The sequence below is a fragment of the Chiloscyllium plagiosum genome, chromosome 12 (assembly GCF_004010195.1).
Source record: "Chiloscyllium plagiosum isolate BGI_BamShark_2017 chromosome 12, ASM401019v2, whole genome shotgun sequence".
Classification (NCBI taxonomy): Eukaryota; Metazoa; Chordata; class Chondrichthyes; order Orectolobiformes; family Hemiscylliidae; genus Chiloscyllium; species Chiloscyllium plagiosum.
Window position 1 is genome coordinate 44,707,490 of NC_057721.1, and position 17,953 is coordinate 44,725,442.

A 17,953-nucleotide genomic window follows, 5' to 3' on the forward strand; every position below is an offset into this window, starting at 1 on the left:
GGGGGGGGGGGGGGGGGGGGGGGGGGGGGCAGCTGAATGTGAGGGCCTATGAAAAATCACATTCTAGTACCGATTCGTTTCTTTAATTTTGATTTGTTGTGAAATGATTATCAATATAGTGCGTAAATGTTCCGCACCTATTTCTTTATGCACTTTGTGATATTTTTGTGTTTGAAGGGTTATTGTTGGTAGTGGTGGTGGTGGTGGGGTGCAGCAGCTTGGGGTAGGGGAGAGGTTTGGGGTGGAGGATGTTCCTTGAGGTGTACAGACGGTATAGAAAATATAAATGTCTTTCAACAGGGACATGATTTCATTGCACTTAGAAAATCAGGAGTACACAGAGTCAATCCGACCTCACTTTCGCCTCATAATAAGGTAACCTGTTTCACAAACCTTTAGTTTTTGAGGATATAGCTAAAGGGCAGATAAGGGACGAAGACGCATTTGGATTTTCAGGAACCACCGAATAAAATGCTACACACGAGGTACCACAAATTCAGGTTCATATGATAACCAGTAATATGGTAACATCGACAGAATGCAAACAGGCATTGTTGGGTTGACAGACTGTATCCAGCAAGTAAGTCAAGGACCTCAGCTATTATCCATATCAAGAACATGATGAGGATATGAAGTAAAATTATCCAAGTTTACTGTTGATGAAAAACTGGAAAAAGAGAAAATAAAACTCGTATTTGAAAAGCACCTTTTACATTCTCTTGTGATTTGCTTCTTATTTATTCTGGTGAAATGGAATCAAATTTATTGATTTCGTAATCAATTATAAAATTGGTAACTGAAATGCACAGAATGGCATTTCCCCCTCAAGGTTATGAACAAACTTACAAAAAATAATTTCGGAGAATTGTAGAATCCAGGACACTAGAAGTAAACATGCTGAACTAACTGCTGATCAATAAGAGACAACTTGAGGTTGAAATTAACGGAAACGATTCAATACCACGATCTACTTCCAAAGACACATTATGCTGTTAGTTGCAGAGAAACAATATTTTTATTTGTAGATGACTTCTCATTTCACAAACACTGAGTCCAATATAATTTAAATCAAAATAATTCTGATTTAATTCAATATCCATTTTGAGGACTCCTATTTGAGAAATGGATTTTGATCGATATTGAACTCAAAAATAAAATGTATCATTGTGTTTCAGTGCCTTTGGCTAAAGCAGACATTTAATAGAATCTTAAAGTTCATTATACAAGTACAATTCACAGAGAGATCGGCCATTGAAAATTATGCTTATGCTTAAATGTATGATTTTCAGTGTTCTGTATGGAGGATCCCTTCAAAATCTGCAAAATACTCCACACGACCATCAATCTTGACTCAGAAGAACATTCTATTAGCTAACTAAAGGGAAGCCACTGTTGTCCCAATAGAAACCATTTATATTAGCAATCATCAAAATCAGCATAAGCTAACAAATGAAGAAGGTTGACGATATTCTCCGATCTGGGCTGAAAAACATGGTTTAAACGTCATCTAATGGGTTTAACTAAATGATTCGTTGTCACTGTTGATCTTAATTTATGCTATTAGTAAGCTATCGTGATGCTCTCTGTTTAATTCCATAATTCATGCATTTCCTGAAAGCTGACAGCTACCAATGCTTGCAGACAATATCTCACCAGCCTGTTTGCAATAATCTCAGATTCGAAATAAACTTAATTGGAATCATTCCGTTATTTCAAAGTTTCAAACTGAAACCTCAAATACTTAGATATTTTATTAAGTGAAGAAGTTGTCATGACAAATCATTTCTACCACACCTGTAAATATAACCAAAAAAGTTCTCTGTGTCATTATTTATGCACGTCCCTTAATCCCCATGAGTTGATAATGCTCGCAGAACGTTTCAGAAATGAAGTCAGTCATGCAAACGTTTTTCGTTAAAAAAAAGTCTGTTAAATAGTCTAATCACCGACTGTTCACTTGGGGAGCTGAACATAGGTCACTGCGACAGAAACACTAATGCCCACAAGAATAATGTGGTAGTTGTTTAATGATATAGATGAAGTTGTATAGATATATAGTTGTATAGATGAAGCAGTGACCTGTAAATGAAGTTCATAGGGCGGTATCAAGTGATGTGACCATGGACTGACAGTCTGTTAAACCATTCTTCTGTCCCTTTATTTTTTTAACTGAGGCTTAAGACTGATTAATTCGTTTGTCAAAATAACTAATTCAGGTCTGTCATAGATTCTTCCTGAGTGTCAATAGCTTTAAACTCTTTCTAAAGTGATCTGAGTGCCACTCAATGAACGGACTTAACAGCACCTTCCTTCATCTTGTATACTAGCGTATTTGACGGTATAACAGAATTACCGACTTGTGGTCTAAACTTGACAACTGATATTTAGTTTGTGCATGTTGTTTTGACCTTCGAGAAGTGGACCTCGCTAACAGTGGTGTAACGGTATGAAGTAGAGACAGAAAACTGCAGGATGCTGGAATCCAAGGCAGGCAAGCAGGAGGCTGGAAGAACGCAGGAAGCCAGGCAGCATCAGGAGGTGGAGAGGTCAATCTTTCGGGTCTTACCCTTTCTTCAGGACTAGATGTAGGGGTAGGGGGAGTTACGGATAAAGATTGAGTGGGTGGGGTGGGGAGACTAGTGGAATGGTGAGGTCGTGTTAACACAGGTAGTGGGTAAGACCTGCTTGGTGGATGGGAAGGATAGATCCATTTAGTAGCTGGAAGGGTTCGTTGTGCACTGGTGGGAAGAAGGTGGCGCTGGGAAGGGAATCCAGAAGGGGGGGAAGGTGATTTGAAATTCAAGAACTCAATGTTAAATCCCTCCTGGCTGTATGCTGTCCTGGCTGTATCCTGATGAAGGGCTTTTGCCCGAAACGTCGATTTTGCCTGTCCTCGGATGCTGCCTGAATTGCTGTGCTCTTCCAGCACCACTAATCCAGAATTTGGTTTCCAGCATCTGCAGTCATTGTTTTTACCTGTATGCTGCCCAGGCCGAAGGTGAGTTATTGCTCCTCCAATTTGCAGTCCGATTGGCTGTGGCAATGGAGGAGACCAAGGATGGTCATGTCTGTGAGGGAGTGGGAGGGGGAATTGAGATGGGCGGATGGGCTGTTAACGGGAGGTCAGGCTGGCCATTTCGGTCTGGTCTCACCTACGTGAGTGCTGAAGAAACTCAGCTTGTCTGGCAGCATCTGTAGAGCGGGAAACTGCGTTCATTACACTTGTGATCATACTAGCGATAAACATGCAGTATTGGAATTACTGTCCATAATGATCTTATGTATATTTATGAAAAACAACCATTTGTCATCAACAAAAGAAAAATAAACTTGCTGCTATTTTTAAGAAATTATCCATTTTTGAGTATAACATGCGTCAGTCTAATTAATTGCGTAATATTTATGTGAAAAACAATGATATTAACATTCACATTAGAATATGTTGATCCCCTACATCAGATGGTTTTATGGTAGAACTTTAGTTATACTTGAAGGCGGTCGTCCATTGTTTGTTCAGACAGTTAGAACATAGAACAATACAGCACAGAACAGGCTCTTCGGCCCTCGATGTTGGGCCGATCAAGTTAATGCTTTGCATAGCTGCAGCATGGCTTCTACCCAACTGTCTACCGTTCCTGGAAATGTAAAGGCCAGCATTGCTTTAAGTCTGTTCTGTAGAAGACCATGGCACAGTCATGTTCTATGTATGTGGATCCTAAATATCTTTGGACCTCCGATATTTTTCAGGATTTAGAAAGTATCCTGTTCTACTCAGTATTGACCCAAATGCATAACTTCAACATTTCTATGTTAAAAACCATTTGCTATAGTTTTCGCCATTGACTGAATTTATTATTCTGTTTGTAATTTAATGCTTCTATTTAGAATTGGCTTCTCTGATACTTGCCTCAACTAGTCCATGTGGCTACAAGTTCCAGAGTCTGACTTCTCTTTGAAGGTTTCTGCTGGGAATTCTTAATTGAATTTTATCAGTGGCAATCTTATATTTATGGTTATATTTATCCTACAAATCTAAACAACATATCAAAATCCTGTTACGCCTCACTGTAGTAGCACAGTAGAAATCAAGCCCCATTATTCCTGGAGTTGACACAAAAGTTAAACATTTAAAAGAATTCCCTAATTTAGCTCTCTTTTACATGGAGGTTGACAGAAAGCATGACCCAGGTTTCTGCACTTCACAACAATTACATTTTCTTACAAATAAATAGATTCTACCTAAAGAAGAACAGTTATGAACCATTGATCTATAACTCTACATGTTAAAACTTTAGAGTCAAAAGATTTAGCACTGGAAAAGCACAGCAGGTCAGGCAGCATCCGAGGAGCAGGACAGTCGACATTTCAGGCATAAGCCCATCATCAGGAATGTTAAAACTCTAGCCCAATAATAAACTCCCCATCAGCACATACATACAGTCAGACACAAAATATATTGGCGTTATGGGCAAAGAGGAGGACTGGAAGGCAGCACAGTGGGTCCTGTTTGCAGGGCTTTCTCTGATGATCCTTATGATCAGAAACTGCTTCTTGATCTTCCTTCTCCTGGTTCTTTAATTGTTTGCAAGAGACACTGGGTGACTGGGTGATAATGATAAAGATCTGTGACTTATTATTTAAAATTCATAGTTTAAGGCACTGATGAGGCAGAAAAAGCCATCTATTTTTAGGCTTGAGATGCTTTTTCCTGCTGAGCAAAAACAACTCCTTCACTTCCAGATGTTTTATGGTTTCTGATCCAGTCACATCTTCAACCTGTTTAACTACCGGAGAGCCAATGGCATTGTCTTGGCAAGCAGAAAGTGTTTGTCATCAATAACTGACTAATCTGCTACATGCCTCTGGCCAAATCTCCATTTGTCACACATTGGCTCTCTAGCTTTTCTGTAACTTAACCAGCCCCCACAGTTTGAACCAACAGCTCTTTAAACAGCATTGACAATGAGTGTCAGATTACTTGCTTTTAAAATGTGCAGCAATCCTTTGAAAATCCTTAGCTTTTGAACCTTCCAGTCCAATGTCAAAAATACAGAAACATAAAAAGATATGGTCTTTACAATCTACGTTGCATGCCTAAAATGGAAACAATTGGTGCAGGCCAAAAAAATGCTTGAGATCTATTCATGCTTATTGGTAATAGAAGATGACTTTGCCAATGAAGGTGAATGAAATGTTAGGATAATGTTAAGATTAAAAAAGCATAAGTACTAGAAATATTTGCAGTGCTTAACCTGGGTAACTTATCCGATCCCAAACTGAAGTAATTTATAATACTGGCAGATAGAAGGGTAGAAATTATGAAGCTTTTGGGCAAAGTCTTCTCACCTATTTATCTACCACACTGGTGCCAAAGGACTAGAAAATTACAAATGTTACACTTTTGTTCAAGAATTGTGAAAAAAATAACCTTAGCGATCATGACCAAGTCAGTTTAGTATAAGTGAGGGGAACCTTTTGATAAATATAGTCTGCAAGAAAATTAACAGTTACTTGGACTAATAAAGTTGAGTCAGCTTGATTTGTTAAGGATAAATTGTGTATGATTACTTTGATGGAGTTTCATCTGATGAGGCAATAAAGAAAACTGATGATAGCATTGCAATGGATGTTGTGTATATGGATTTCCAGAAAGTTTTTGATAAAGTATAAAGCATGAGAATTTCTAGAAGCGTGGCATTCCAATGGAACTCTATCAACAAACACATCAAGTAAGACCCCCTCTACCACCCCCCTGAGAAAAGGAACAGGAAGCAACTTCACCACAGGAAATAACATCACCACAGGAAATGACATCACCAACCCAAACAAACCCAAAGATATAAATAGAAAGCAGGAATTTTCAGCATTGCTTCACATGAAGTCCACTGAAGATGTTATCTAGTAAGGTAACGAAATGCCTGGAATTGAACCTTTCAGCTCAGCGAGCAAACCTACATCCAAAAGTATAATACTTGACATATTAGCAAAATTGAAACATGTAAGATAAAAGCACAGGATATGGAACAGAATGTGATAAACTTTTTTTTTAACATACTGGATGGAGATATGCAGTTCCTTCCGGTTCAACAGTAGGATTGTTGTGCTCTTGATTTATAGTAATGACTAGTATTGCAATAATTTTCATTTCAAATATTAACCAATATCAAATTTTGCTAATTCCATTCCATATCATTTTCTTTTAGCCATTTTTGTCCAAATTACATTTTGAAAAAAACTACATAACCATCATTGCTGCTTAATTATCATGGAGATATTAAAGGTAATTGCTAATCTGTTCCTTACTGCTGCCAGTGGCCAGTGCACATCAGATTAAATACATAACTATTCTTGATTCTTTTGCTTGAAGCATTGACCTGTTTTAGTTTTGGATAGTCCAGTTTTGAGACCATCTGAACAGCGCTACTAAACATCTTGTATTAAATATGGAATGAAATATTAAGTCCAGCACCTAGCACACAGAGCAACTCAATATCAAAAAACATTTGTGCAAGCCTATTTCCATTTCTCTTTTTCATAGATTGGAACAACCAAAAAGTAAATTATTCAGTCCATTGAGTGCCAAATCTTTCAAAGAGCAAGCCAACTATTTGCCACTTTCCCTGAATGTGTTTCTCCCTCAAATACTCACCCAATTCTACTATTATTGAATCTATATCACAGAACAGTTACAACACATAAGGAGGCTGTTCAGCCCAAGCTGTTTAAGCTGACTCTCTGCAATAGCAACACACCCTGACCCCATTCTCTAGACTTTTTACATAGCCCTGCAACAGTAGGTGAGATGATATTAATTCTATTTGTAAAGAACCTAATGCCATAATAAGTAAATCTTGCTGGACTTTATTGAACATGGCGGGAAAGAGACAATTAAAACCTGCACATGTGATTAACTGTCAATTGCAATTTTCCTGCCTAGATTAGTTTAGTGTTGAGAATTCTTCTTTGTACTGGGGAGTCTAACACAGGACAGGTGGGCTCTTGTTTTAGTTGCAGATATAATCAATGCTTAAGACATTGTGTTTGACCGTAACATTGGACAGCGGACCTCAATGAAACAACATCTTATTTTTCACCTGTTCACTTTTAGTGTGCCAGCTGACATTGCTAAATTAACATCGTGAAGATAATCTATATTTACTCACAGAAGGGCACATATGTGATGTGTGACATGTCTGTCTGTGGCTGTTAGGTGATGTTATTTCCTGTGGTGAAGTTGCTTCCTGTTCCTTTTCTCAGGGGGGTGGTAGAGGGGGTCTTACTTGATGTGTTTGTTGATAGAGTTCCATTGGAATGCCACGCTTCTAGAAATTCTCATGCTTTATACTTTATCAAAAACTTTCTGGAAATCCATATACACAACATCCATTGCAATGCTATCATCAGTTTTCTTTATTGCCTCATCAGATGAAACTCCATCAAAGTAATCATACACAATTTATCCTTAACAAATCAAGCTGACTCAACTTTAGGTTTGAAACCCTTCAACAAACATTTGGTTCATGTATGGTGGGTGATGTGCTGCTGGAGGGAGGGGCTGGAGTGCATTCTTATTCCTGACTTATTTATTTCTCTTGTACAACCATCTGCAATAAACTAATAGATGGCAAGAGTCTTGTTAAAAAGGAACAACCACAGCTGAAGAAACTTACTGAAGTTAAGAATCTAAACAAGGAAATATCAATTAGGATGTTTAACTTACTTTTAAAATTACATACAGAAAATAATATCAGATGGTTACAATGAAATTAGATTAAGAGATAAAATGCAATATTCAGCAAAATATTTAAATCTCAAATAAAAATTTTAAGCTAAAGGAATAGCTCCACATTCTTGGAAGGTTGAATTTTCAGGGTTAGGAATTTTGTTTGGAAGTAATTAAAACTTACTATGTCATTAAAAGGATACTTGGATTGGAATGGATGAGCTCTATTTTAATGTTGAGCACACTAAACATGGCTGTTAAATCTTTAATCAGTTAGAATGAGGATGCAGGTTTTGATTGATTAACATGCAAATCCCAAAATTTCTTTAAAGTCACTGTCCTGAGATAACTTAAGGTTTCATCAGCATAAAAGAGGTGACATCTCAGGTCAGGCAATGCATTTAGGCGTGAGGTCTTGTTTAGAGTCTGTCTGGGTCTTAACCTGAAGTCAGACTGTTTAACAGTCATCTTAAGTGTGGTCAACTTATTAGCATCAGTTGTATGATGATCTTTTACTTATCTTTGATCATTTACTTATAAAATCTGCATCAAAGGTCCTCTTGGTCTCACTAACACCTGAAAAAGGAGCGGGGCTCTGAAAACATGCATTTTCATATAAACCTGTTGAACTATAACCTGGTATCTTGAGATTTTTGACCTTGTCCAAACCAGTCCAACACCAGCACCTCCACATCATCACCTTACTCAATACATTTAATTATGAGTCCAATTAGTTAAAAATCATACAACACCAGGTTATAGTCCAAAAGGTTTATTTGGAAGCACTAGCTTTCGGGGCACTGCCTCTTCATCAGGACAATCACCTGATTTTTAACTTTGTCCACCCCAGTCCAACACTGGCACCTCCAAATCCAGTCAGTTAGAAATTGTTTTTGCAAACTTTACAGGGATACAGATTATCATAGACAGCAACATCCAAACTTTTAAGTTTAATTATGTGGAGAGGTTGATTTCTGAACTTTGCAAAAAGTATTGGTGTTGGTACTATGATCATTAATTTCATAGCGAAAAAATCCCTAATATTGATTTATTGGTAGGTTGGTTAACATTAACACAAGTACGTTTACTTTATTATCTAACATACGCAGACATAAGGTGAGTATAGTGGGCGGCACGGTGGTACAGTGGTTAGCACTGCTGCCTCGCAGCGCCAGAGACCCGGGTTCAATTCCCGCCTCAGACGACTGACTGTGTGGAGTTTGCATGTTCTCCCCGTGTCTACGTAGGTTTCCTCCGGGTGCTCCGGTTTCCTCCCACAATCCAAAGATGTGCAGGTCAGGTGAATTGGCCTTGCTAAATTGCCCATAGTGTTAGGTAAGGGGTATGGGTGGGTTGCGCTTCGGCGGGTCGGTGTGGACTTGTTGGGCCGAAGGGCCTGTTTCCACACTGTAATGTAATGTAATCTAATCTCTAATATATGCAAGTTCATTTGATTAATAAATCCTGAAAGGGCGCACTAGTAATTTAACAAACTGTGTAAGGTTGGGTTATAAATTTTATTGCACACCATTTCCACATTAATGCCCAAATTTTTGTATCCGAATTAATTCAAAGGCATCGATGCAACTTGGATGAAGGTTCCTGTTTCAGTTTCTCATCATAATGAAATTAAGTAATCTTTAGAAGATGCAATGAATTATCAGAAAACTAAACAGGGAATTTTAAGAATATTTTTAAGCCTTTATTCCATTTAGCTTATCAGAGATTTACATCCATGTCAGTTTTCAGCATTTACAAGGCTAAAACATACCCCCTATTCCAATGGTAAAATTCTTTCTATATATAACAAAAACATAATATTCTTGTCTTTCTTGGATTTTCCAATAAAATACTGAAAATCAATTACTTACACTTTTTCTTCCTAATATTCACTGTTGTGAAGAGGAAGTCTTGCTGCGCAGTTTAACCATGGTAATTTTGTCAGTAAGTCTATAACAATGTTATCTGCCATTTGGAAATTGGGTAGGGTGGGGGCATGGTTGTGGATTGGAAGGAAGGGGCACACTATTGTTAATAAGGACATCATATTGTGTGTATTTAGTATCTTTATCTATTCTGTTTATGTGTAAATCCCTTGTACGCCTAAAAGGTGCACTTTGGTTAAAAATGTGCCTGCACCTCAAGCATGCAAAGTCCATACTGAAAAAAGTTCAAAGAACAGAAAGTTTAACACAAATAGAAGTGCCTGGTCTGTGGACTGCAGTTGTATATTTTTCTGATACAGCACTGAAAAGCACAGTCAAAAAACATTCTGATTAGCTTTGTGGTTGATGTAGACCTAACCACTTAAAAGTGTGCAGGCGTTGCATGTACTTAGCAGGAGTAAGAAACTATCTGATAAATGGCCTTAGCATTTGAAACTTGTGAACTTTCTGAGTCAACTCTGGTGATTGTGGCATGTAACAAAGTGAAGAGTTGCAGGCAGACAGGATCCATGCTATGGTTTTCAAGCTGCCATCAAGGTGAAACATATAACAAATAATCAAAGAGACAACATGACACCTAGAAAATATTTGTTCACATAAACCATATGCATTTAGTGTCTTAACGAGTTTTTGGTTTTTAAAATAACTGTCCCCAACTGAATTTGTATCAATTCAGTAAAATTTACATGCAGATGATAGAAACCTGGTCAGCAGTGAATGGATTTTCATTTGTAACTGAACATATGCAGGGAGGACCAGAATGGAATGTACTGTCCAATTTTACTTCTCTTTAATTTAAGTAAGTAATTTTATCTAAATGCAATAAATTGGGAAAGGGGATGCAACAAGACCAGGGTGTTCTTGTACATGAGCCATTGAAAGTAGGCATGCAGGTTCTAAAGAGGGCAATTGGTATGTTGGCCTTCATAGTGAGAGGATTCAAGTATAGGACTAGGGATGTTTGCTGCAATTGCACAGGGGCTTGGTGAGACCGTACCTGGAGTTTTGGTCTCCTTATCTGAGGAAGGATGTTCTAACTAAGGACGAAGTGCAATAAAACTGTACCAGATTGATTTCTATGATGGCAGGGCTGAAGCAAGACAGGATTGGTTAAGGTCTATATTCACTGGTGTTAAGAAGAAACCTATAAATTATGAACAGGCCAAGGCAAGATAACACAGGAAGGATGTTCCTGGTGACTGGGGAGTCCAGATTCAGAGGTCACATTTTAAAGATATAGGATAGGTCACTTAGGGCAAAGATGAGGAACAATTTCTTCAAGCAGAGTGTGGTGCACCTGTGGAATTCGCTGCCACAGAAAGCAGTTGAGGCCCAAATATTGAATGTTTTCAAGAAGACATTAGATATAGTTCTTCGGGCTAATTTGATCACACAGCATGAGGAGAAAGTAGGAATAGGATACTGAGTTGGATGGTTAACCATGGTCATATTGAAATGGCAGAGCAGATTTGAAGGGTCAAATTTTCAACTCCTGCTCTTACTTTCATGTTTCTATGGGCAAAGCTGGCTAGATCAGCCCTTACTGCGCATCCCAAATTGCCATTGAGAAGGTAGTGCTGGGTTTAATTCTTGAACGACTGTAGTCCATTTGTTGCAGATATGCCCATAATGCTGTCAGGGATAGTTGAAGAATTTTGAATCAACAATAATGAAGAAATCGAGAGTGTGGCACTGGAAAAGCACAGCAGGTCTGGCAGCATCCGAGGAGCAGGAGAATCAACGTTTCGGGCAAAAGCCCTTCATCGGATCTCCTGCACCTCAGATGCTGCCTGACCTGTTGTGCTTTTCCAGTATCACACTCGCGACAAATCTCCAGCATCTGCAGTCCTTCTTTTGCCAATAATGAAGAAATGTCAACATAGTTCAAAGTCACGTTAGAGAATGGCTTTGGAGGAGAATTACAAACAGTGGAATTCCCATGTATCTGCTGACTCTGTACTTCTAGGTTGTAGAAATCACTGGTTTGGAAGGCGATGTCCAAAGACAAAAACAGAAATTGCTGGAGAAGCTCTGCAGATCCAGCAGTAGCTGTGGAGAGAAAACAGATTAAACATTTTGATCCAGTGATGATTCTTCAGAACAGTTTTGAAGAACAGTTTCTCCAGAAATTTATGTTTTTGTTTCAGATTTCCAATACTTGCATTTCTTTTTTTTATATTGTGGTGTCTAAGGAGCTGTGGCAAGTTGTTGCTGTGTCTTTTGCAGGACACACTGCTGACTTCGTGTGTTCCTGTGTAGGGAGTGAATATTGCAGCCGTGAGATGGGGTGCCAATCAAACAGGTTGCTTTGACCTGGATGGTGTCAAGCTTCTTGAGTGTTGTTGACCATGCTCTGAGATGTTGGGGATTGCTGTCCAAGATGGAGGCCCAGAGGAATAAGCAGCAAGATGGAATCACCAGATTACTGCTCTGACTTTCATGTCAGGACTTGTCCCTATCTAGTTTCCATCCATTCATTGGGGCTAAAGGAAACTACATATCAATGAGGTGGAATTAGATAGTAATGGCATGGATGTAAAAACCCCTCTAGTTGCTTAATACCAAGATTCTTGTCTTGCCATTAAAAACTGATGAATCTCTTTTATTGATGCCAAGAATCTAATTTCTGCCATTTCCCCAAATGACTCATCAATGCTCATGTTGTTCAGGGCTGGGAGGATTCTACCAATGGTGCTATCTCGAAGAACAGCGAGGGAGTAATCCCTACTGGCCAAGCCAATAATTACCCCACAACAACTATTACAACAAGAAGTACTGTGACCCTTTTAGCTCTGGCTGAAGGGGAAACCTGTGAAAAGGCATTACTGAGATGCTGTGCACATGGAATTGGGCACAAAGTGAGTCAGATTAACTGAGGAGTAGACAGATAGGAGGCTGGAAAAACACAGCAAGCCGGGCAGCATCAGCAGGTGTAGAAATAGACGTTTCGGATGTAACCCTTCTTCAGGACTGGGGGTGGCTGTAGGGGCATCTGCAGATAAAGGGAGTAGCGCGGGCAGGGTGGTGAAGTGGGGATAGGTGAAGACAGGCAGAAAGTATGACCTGGTTGGTCAATAGGGGAATGGATCCAGTTGGTGGCTGGGAGGAGAGGGAGAGGCTAGGAAGGGTGTCGGGGATGGAGAGGGAGGTATGTCAAATTGGAGAACTCAATGTTGAGTCCTCTGGGCTGTTGGGTTCCCAGGCGGAAGATAAGGTGTTGTTCCTCCAATAGACGTTGTATTTGTTTTGGCAATGGAGGAGGCCAAGGATGGTCATGCCGGAAAGGGAGTGGGTGGGGAATTGAAATGGGTGGTGACTGGAGGTCCGATCGGCCCCTGTGGACCCGGCTGCGATGTTGAGTTTATGTTCGGTCTCCCCGATGTTGAGAAGATCACACTGAGAGCACCTGATGCAGTAAACTAGGGTGGAAGAGAGGCAGGTTGGCCTGTCTCACTTGGAAGGATTGTTTGGGGCCCTGGATGGAAGTGAGGGGGTGCTCTACTGGCATGTTTTGCACCTTTTCTAGTGGCAGGGAAGGTACCTGTATGTTCGGTGGCAGGGGTGGCGTGAACCAACGAGTGTCGGAGGGAACAGTCCTTATGGAATGCAGACAGGGGTGGGGAGGGGAAGATGTTCTTGGTGGTGGGGTCTAGTTGGAGTTGGCAGAAATGTTTGAGGAAGATGTGTTGAATGCAGAGACTAGTGGGGTGCAACGCATCCAACGCGTCATTCTCAAACACTTCCACAAACTCCAACTAGACCCCCAACACTAAGAACATCTTCCCCTCCCCAGCCCTCTCTGCATTCCACAAGGACCATTCCCTCTGACACTCCTTGGTTTATGCCACCTCCGCCACCGAACATCCAGGTACCTTCCCCTGCAACCAGAAAAAAATGCAAAACCTGCCAGTACACCACCCACTCACCTCCATCCACGGCCCCAAACAGTCCTTCCAGTTGAGACAGAGCTTCACCTGCCTCTCCTCCAACCTAGTTTACTGCATCAGGTGCTCTCAGTGTGATCTTCTCAACATCGGGGAGACCGAACATAAACTCAACATCGCAGCCGGGTAAGCTTAGGGAAAGCTCACCGAGCATCACAGCCGGGTCCACAGGGGCCAACTGGGCCTCCCAGTCACCAGCCATTTTAATTCCCCTTCCCACATCCTTTCCAACATGTCCATCCTTGGCCTCCTCCATTGCCAAAACCACAGCGCCTATTGGAGGAACAACACCTTATCTTCTGCCTCGGCACCCTACAGCCCAGAGGACTCAACATTGAGTTCTCTAATTTCAATTAACCTCTCTTTCTATCCTCTGACTCCCCTACCAGCTCCTCCCCCATCCCCCACTGCTCCCTGCTACCAACTAGATTCATTCCTCCCATTGACCAACCAGGTCGTACCCTCTACCTGTCTTCACCTATTGCCCCTTGACTACCCTGCCCCGACCTCCCCCTTTTATCTTCAGCTCCTCCCCACTCCCACCCCCAGCCCTGAAGGAGGGTTACACCTGAAATGTCGACTTCTACACCTCCTGATGCTGCCTGGCTTGTTGTGTTCTCCCAGCCTCCTGCTTGTCTACCTTAAGTTCCAGCATCTGCAATTTTTTTTGTCTCTGTTCAGATTAAGAGAGGGGTCCTGAGATAGAGGCTGGTCAGTTAGAGCAATATCAAATTGTGTTTTGTGGGTTTTTGCTGGAAGCACACTGGTTGCTGAATTTCTTACATTAAAATCATGATTACAATCTAAAAACTTCATTACAAAACGCTGTGAAGTGTTTTGTAATGAAGTGCTACATAAATGAAAGTGTTTCCAATACTGTCACAAGAATGCGATTTGGAATTGTTTACATCCCCAAGAGAGTAGATAGGGCCCTGGTTTACCATCTCATCTGAAAGATGGATAGCTCAAACTCCCTCGCTGAAGTGACAGCGTGAGATGATCTCCTAGAGTTCGATTTGAATTCACAACCTTCTACCTCAGCGATGTGGGCGCTACCAGCTGAGACAAGGCTGCTGCTTACTGATATGTTGATTTTTCTGTTCGCTGTACAGATATTCCTAAATAATTGCGACATTTTGTGCAAGTTTGGCAGACTCGTGAACGCGCATGAGACGACATAAAAAGGGTAGACTTCTTATCACTTGCCCTCCGATCCTGCACTGGCAGCACCTTGCAGATACTTCTGCCTGAAACGCCTCTTGGAAAACTCTTGGAGCATTGATCATCGAAAATGCACTTCCTGGGATCGACCTGAGGGTGGGAACTGCTGGTTGGCTTGCTCAGCTGTCAATCACAAAGGAAGTTAGGGTGGTGAGGAGTTAGAGTGAATAGTTTGGAAGTTTTTGTTCGAAACTTTATTCTGGACCAGCGGTGTTCTTTGTTCGGATTTTAAACAATGGAGAAAACCGAAAGGGGGGGTTATGGAAAGTTGAAGGGAGTTGGTGGTTCTGGTTGAGTGAATAGCAGGGATTGCGTTACGAGTCGAGACCAGGTTAATTTATATTTAGCTGACGGGAAATCGACTGTTTCATGTTATATGGTGGTCCGCACTATAATGTCAATCACTGTCGCAATTTAATGATCGATGGCAAAGTTTTTCGAAAGATATCGATTTTAAACATTTGACAACAAAGCCTAACGCTATATTCAAGTTAAAAATACGGTTCTGCGGCTGGAAACATGTCTTGAATTTTTAGCCACCTTCCTGTGAATGGACTGGGATTTTTTTTGGAATATTTAATACATGTTTTCGAGCCCACAATATTCATCAATGGGCAGCTTAAGTTAAAAAGCAGAAATAATTAACATTTCAGATCTTACTTAACCAACTAGAATACTTAAGTTTTTGTTTTGGTTTTGAGATGTTGAATATACATAGCACTTAGGAATTTGAATTAGATTTAGTTGTGTGCATATTATCCAAAAATGTCGGAGAGTCAGGAAAATACCTTTGTACCAAGTTCAGCATCTCCAAGGAGCTGCAGGACGAAGTGTTCGATTTGTAAAAACCTGTACACTGATCCAAGGATCTTGCCTTGTCTTCATACGTTCTGCCTGGACTGTGTGAGTGGCTTAGAGCAGCTGTCCATTGCCAGGACTCAGAGGGAGGATGAGTCCTGGTCACTCGACTGCGCCGAGCCTAGGACCTGTATCCTGTGTCCAGTCTGTGACTGTGAAGTGAATGTACCTGCTGCTGGTCTGCGAGAACTGACCAGCAACCATCTCATTCAGAATGAAGTTTTCCTGGAAAGTCTGAGGAGACCTGACTACTGGCTAGTCTGTGATCTTTGTAACGATGGGAATGCTGAAACAAGGTGTCACATCTGCTCAACAAATCTCTGTGACTTCTGCTCTAAAGCACACAGGTAAAACCCAGCTCTTTGGGGATGTTATCGGTTTCTGTTAAAGTTTTGTTTAATTCGATTCCATCCCTGGGCAACTGTTTTTGTGGAGTTTACACATTTTCCTGTATCCGCATGGATTTCCTCCAGGTACTCTGGTTTCCTCCCTCAGGCCAAAGATGTGCAGGTTAGTTGGATTGGTCATGGTTAATTACCCATGATGTCCAGGGATGTGCAGGCTAGGTGGGTTAGCCATGGGAAGTGCAGGATTACGGGGACAGGCTATGAGGCATGGGTCTGTGTGGGATGCTCTTTGGAAGGTCAGTGTGGACTTGATGGGCCAAATGGTCTGCTTCCACGCTGTAGGGATTCTGTGATTCTACAATGTTTAAAAGCATCTGAGGATGGGTAAATACATAGGAAGAGTTTAGAGAGATTTGGGCCAAATGCTGCCAAATAGGTCAGATTGGAATGTCTGGTTAGCATGGACAAGTTGGACTGAAGGGTTTGTTTCCATACCATGTGACTCTATAACGAGAAAAAAATCTCATTTGCTATAAGAACAACTTGCACTTACATGACACCTATAAATATAGCAAAAACAGAAATTGCTGAAGAAACTCAGCAGATCTGGCAGCATCTGTGGGAAGAAAGCAGAGTTAACATTTTGAATCACCAGACTTGAAACGTTAACTCTGCTTTCTTCCCACAGATGCTGCCAGACCTGCTGAGTTTCTCCAGCAATTCCTGTTCTTGTATCAGATTTCTAGCATCCACAGTTCTTTCTTTTTATTTTATGTAAATATAGCAAAATGCCCAAAGACATTTCGCTGGGGAAGTTTAATACTTAGGAGAAAGTGAGGACTGCAGATGCTGGAAATCAGAGCTTAAAAATGTGCTGCTGGAAAAGTGCAGCAGGTCAGGCAGCATCAAAGGAGGAGGAGAATCGATGTTTCGGGCATAAGCCCTTCTTCAGGAAGCAGGGCTGAAGAAGGACTTCTGCCCGAAACGTCGATTCTCCTGCTCCTTTGATGCTGCCTGACTTGCGCTTTTCCAGCAGCACATTTTTAAGTTTAATACTTAGCCAGACAAGCAAAAAATAAGGCAAATGATGCAAAATGCATCAAAGTAGATTTTGAAGAGTCTTTTAAATTATGATATCAAGGTAGAGATTTAAATCCAGAGTTTCGGGCCCAGATAGCTGAAGGCACAGTCACCATGATGGAACAGTTAGGACTGGAAATGCTGAAAGCAAGAAACTAGAATTAGAGGACAGCAGGAAGGTGGGACTGGAAGAGCTTACAAGGGTAGGCAGGGGTGAGGCTATATGTGAGAATAAATATCTCAGAGGGTTGGGTGGCTGGGGGAGATAAGGAGAGATGAGACTTTGGAGTGATTTGAAAGTGAGAATATGTATTGCAAAATAGAAGTGTTGTTTAACCCCAAACCAAAATAGTCCAAAAATCACCAGATTGAACATGAATGGGAGGCTTGTTAGGGCTGAGTTCAAATAGTGACATCTCAGGGTAACAAAGCAGGTAGATGAAGTCTTTGCATCATTTGAGCTGAAACAGTGGTGAGGGTCAGATGATGTTACAGTCTGAATGATGCTGTGAATGCATGGATTGGAGCTGATCTTGGCGTCAGGTGTGACATGAGGTTATGTACATCTGGTTTAATATTATACACTTGGATGGTGCTGGGTGGTAGAGTTATTGACAGGGAATGAATGCAATGGTTTTGGTCTTTATAATATTCAGAAGGAGAACAGACAGTCTAATGCTGGAGAGGTCACGAGAAGTTGTAGTGTGGTAAAGCTGAGTCTCGCTGTTTGGATGATGTACCTCACTGATAGCCTGTAGAAAAGAATAGGAAGGGGCCAGGTCTAGAGTGTGGGACTGGGAAGATAAACCATTGCAAGTGCTTCTCTGACATTGA

The 17,953-nt window shown here is 40.9% G+C and overlaps 1 protein-coding gene and 1 gene segment (V, D, J or C); one reads left to right on the forward strand and one right to left on the reverse strand.

Annotated features, from left to right (window-relative positions):
- Positions 1-17,953, reverse strand: part of LOC122555190 — a 181,835-nt gene that overhangs the window by 14,450 nt on the left and 149,432 nt on the right.
- The window catches only part of trim45 (tripartite motif containing 45), a 29,896-nt gene continuing 26,592 nt past the window's right edge, over positions 14,650-17,953 (forward strand). Inside the window, exon 1 of one of the 4 annotated variants that reach the window (XM_043700930.1) lies at positions 14,650-16,039. In XM_043700930.1, the coding sequence (XP_043556865.1) occupies positions 15,600-16,039 (440 nt within the window). In that variant the 5' untranslated portion in view covers positions 14,650-15,599. The remainder of the gene's footprint in view (positions 16,040-17,953) is intronic. The other 3 variants (XM_043700931.1, XM_043700929.1, XM_043700928.1) reach the window with 3 other exon arrangements.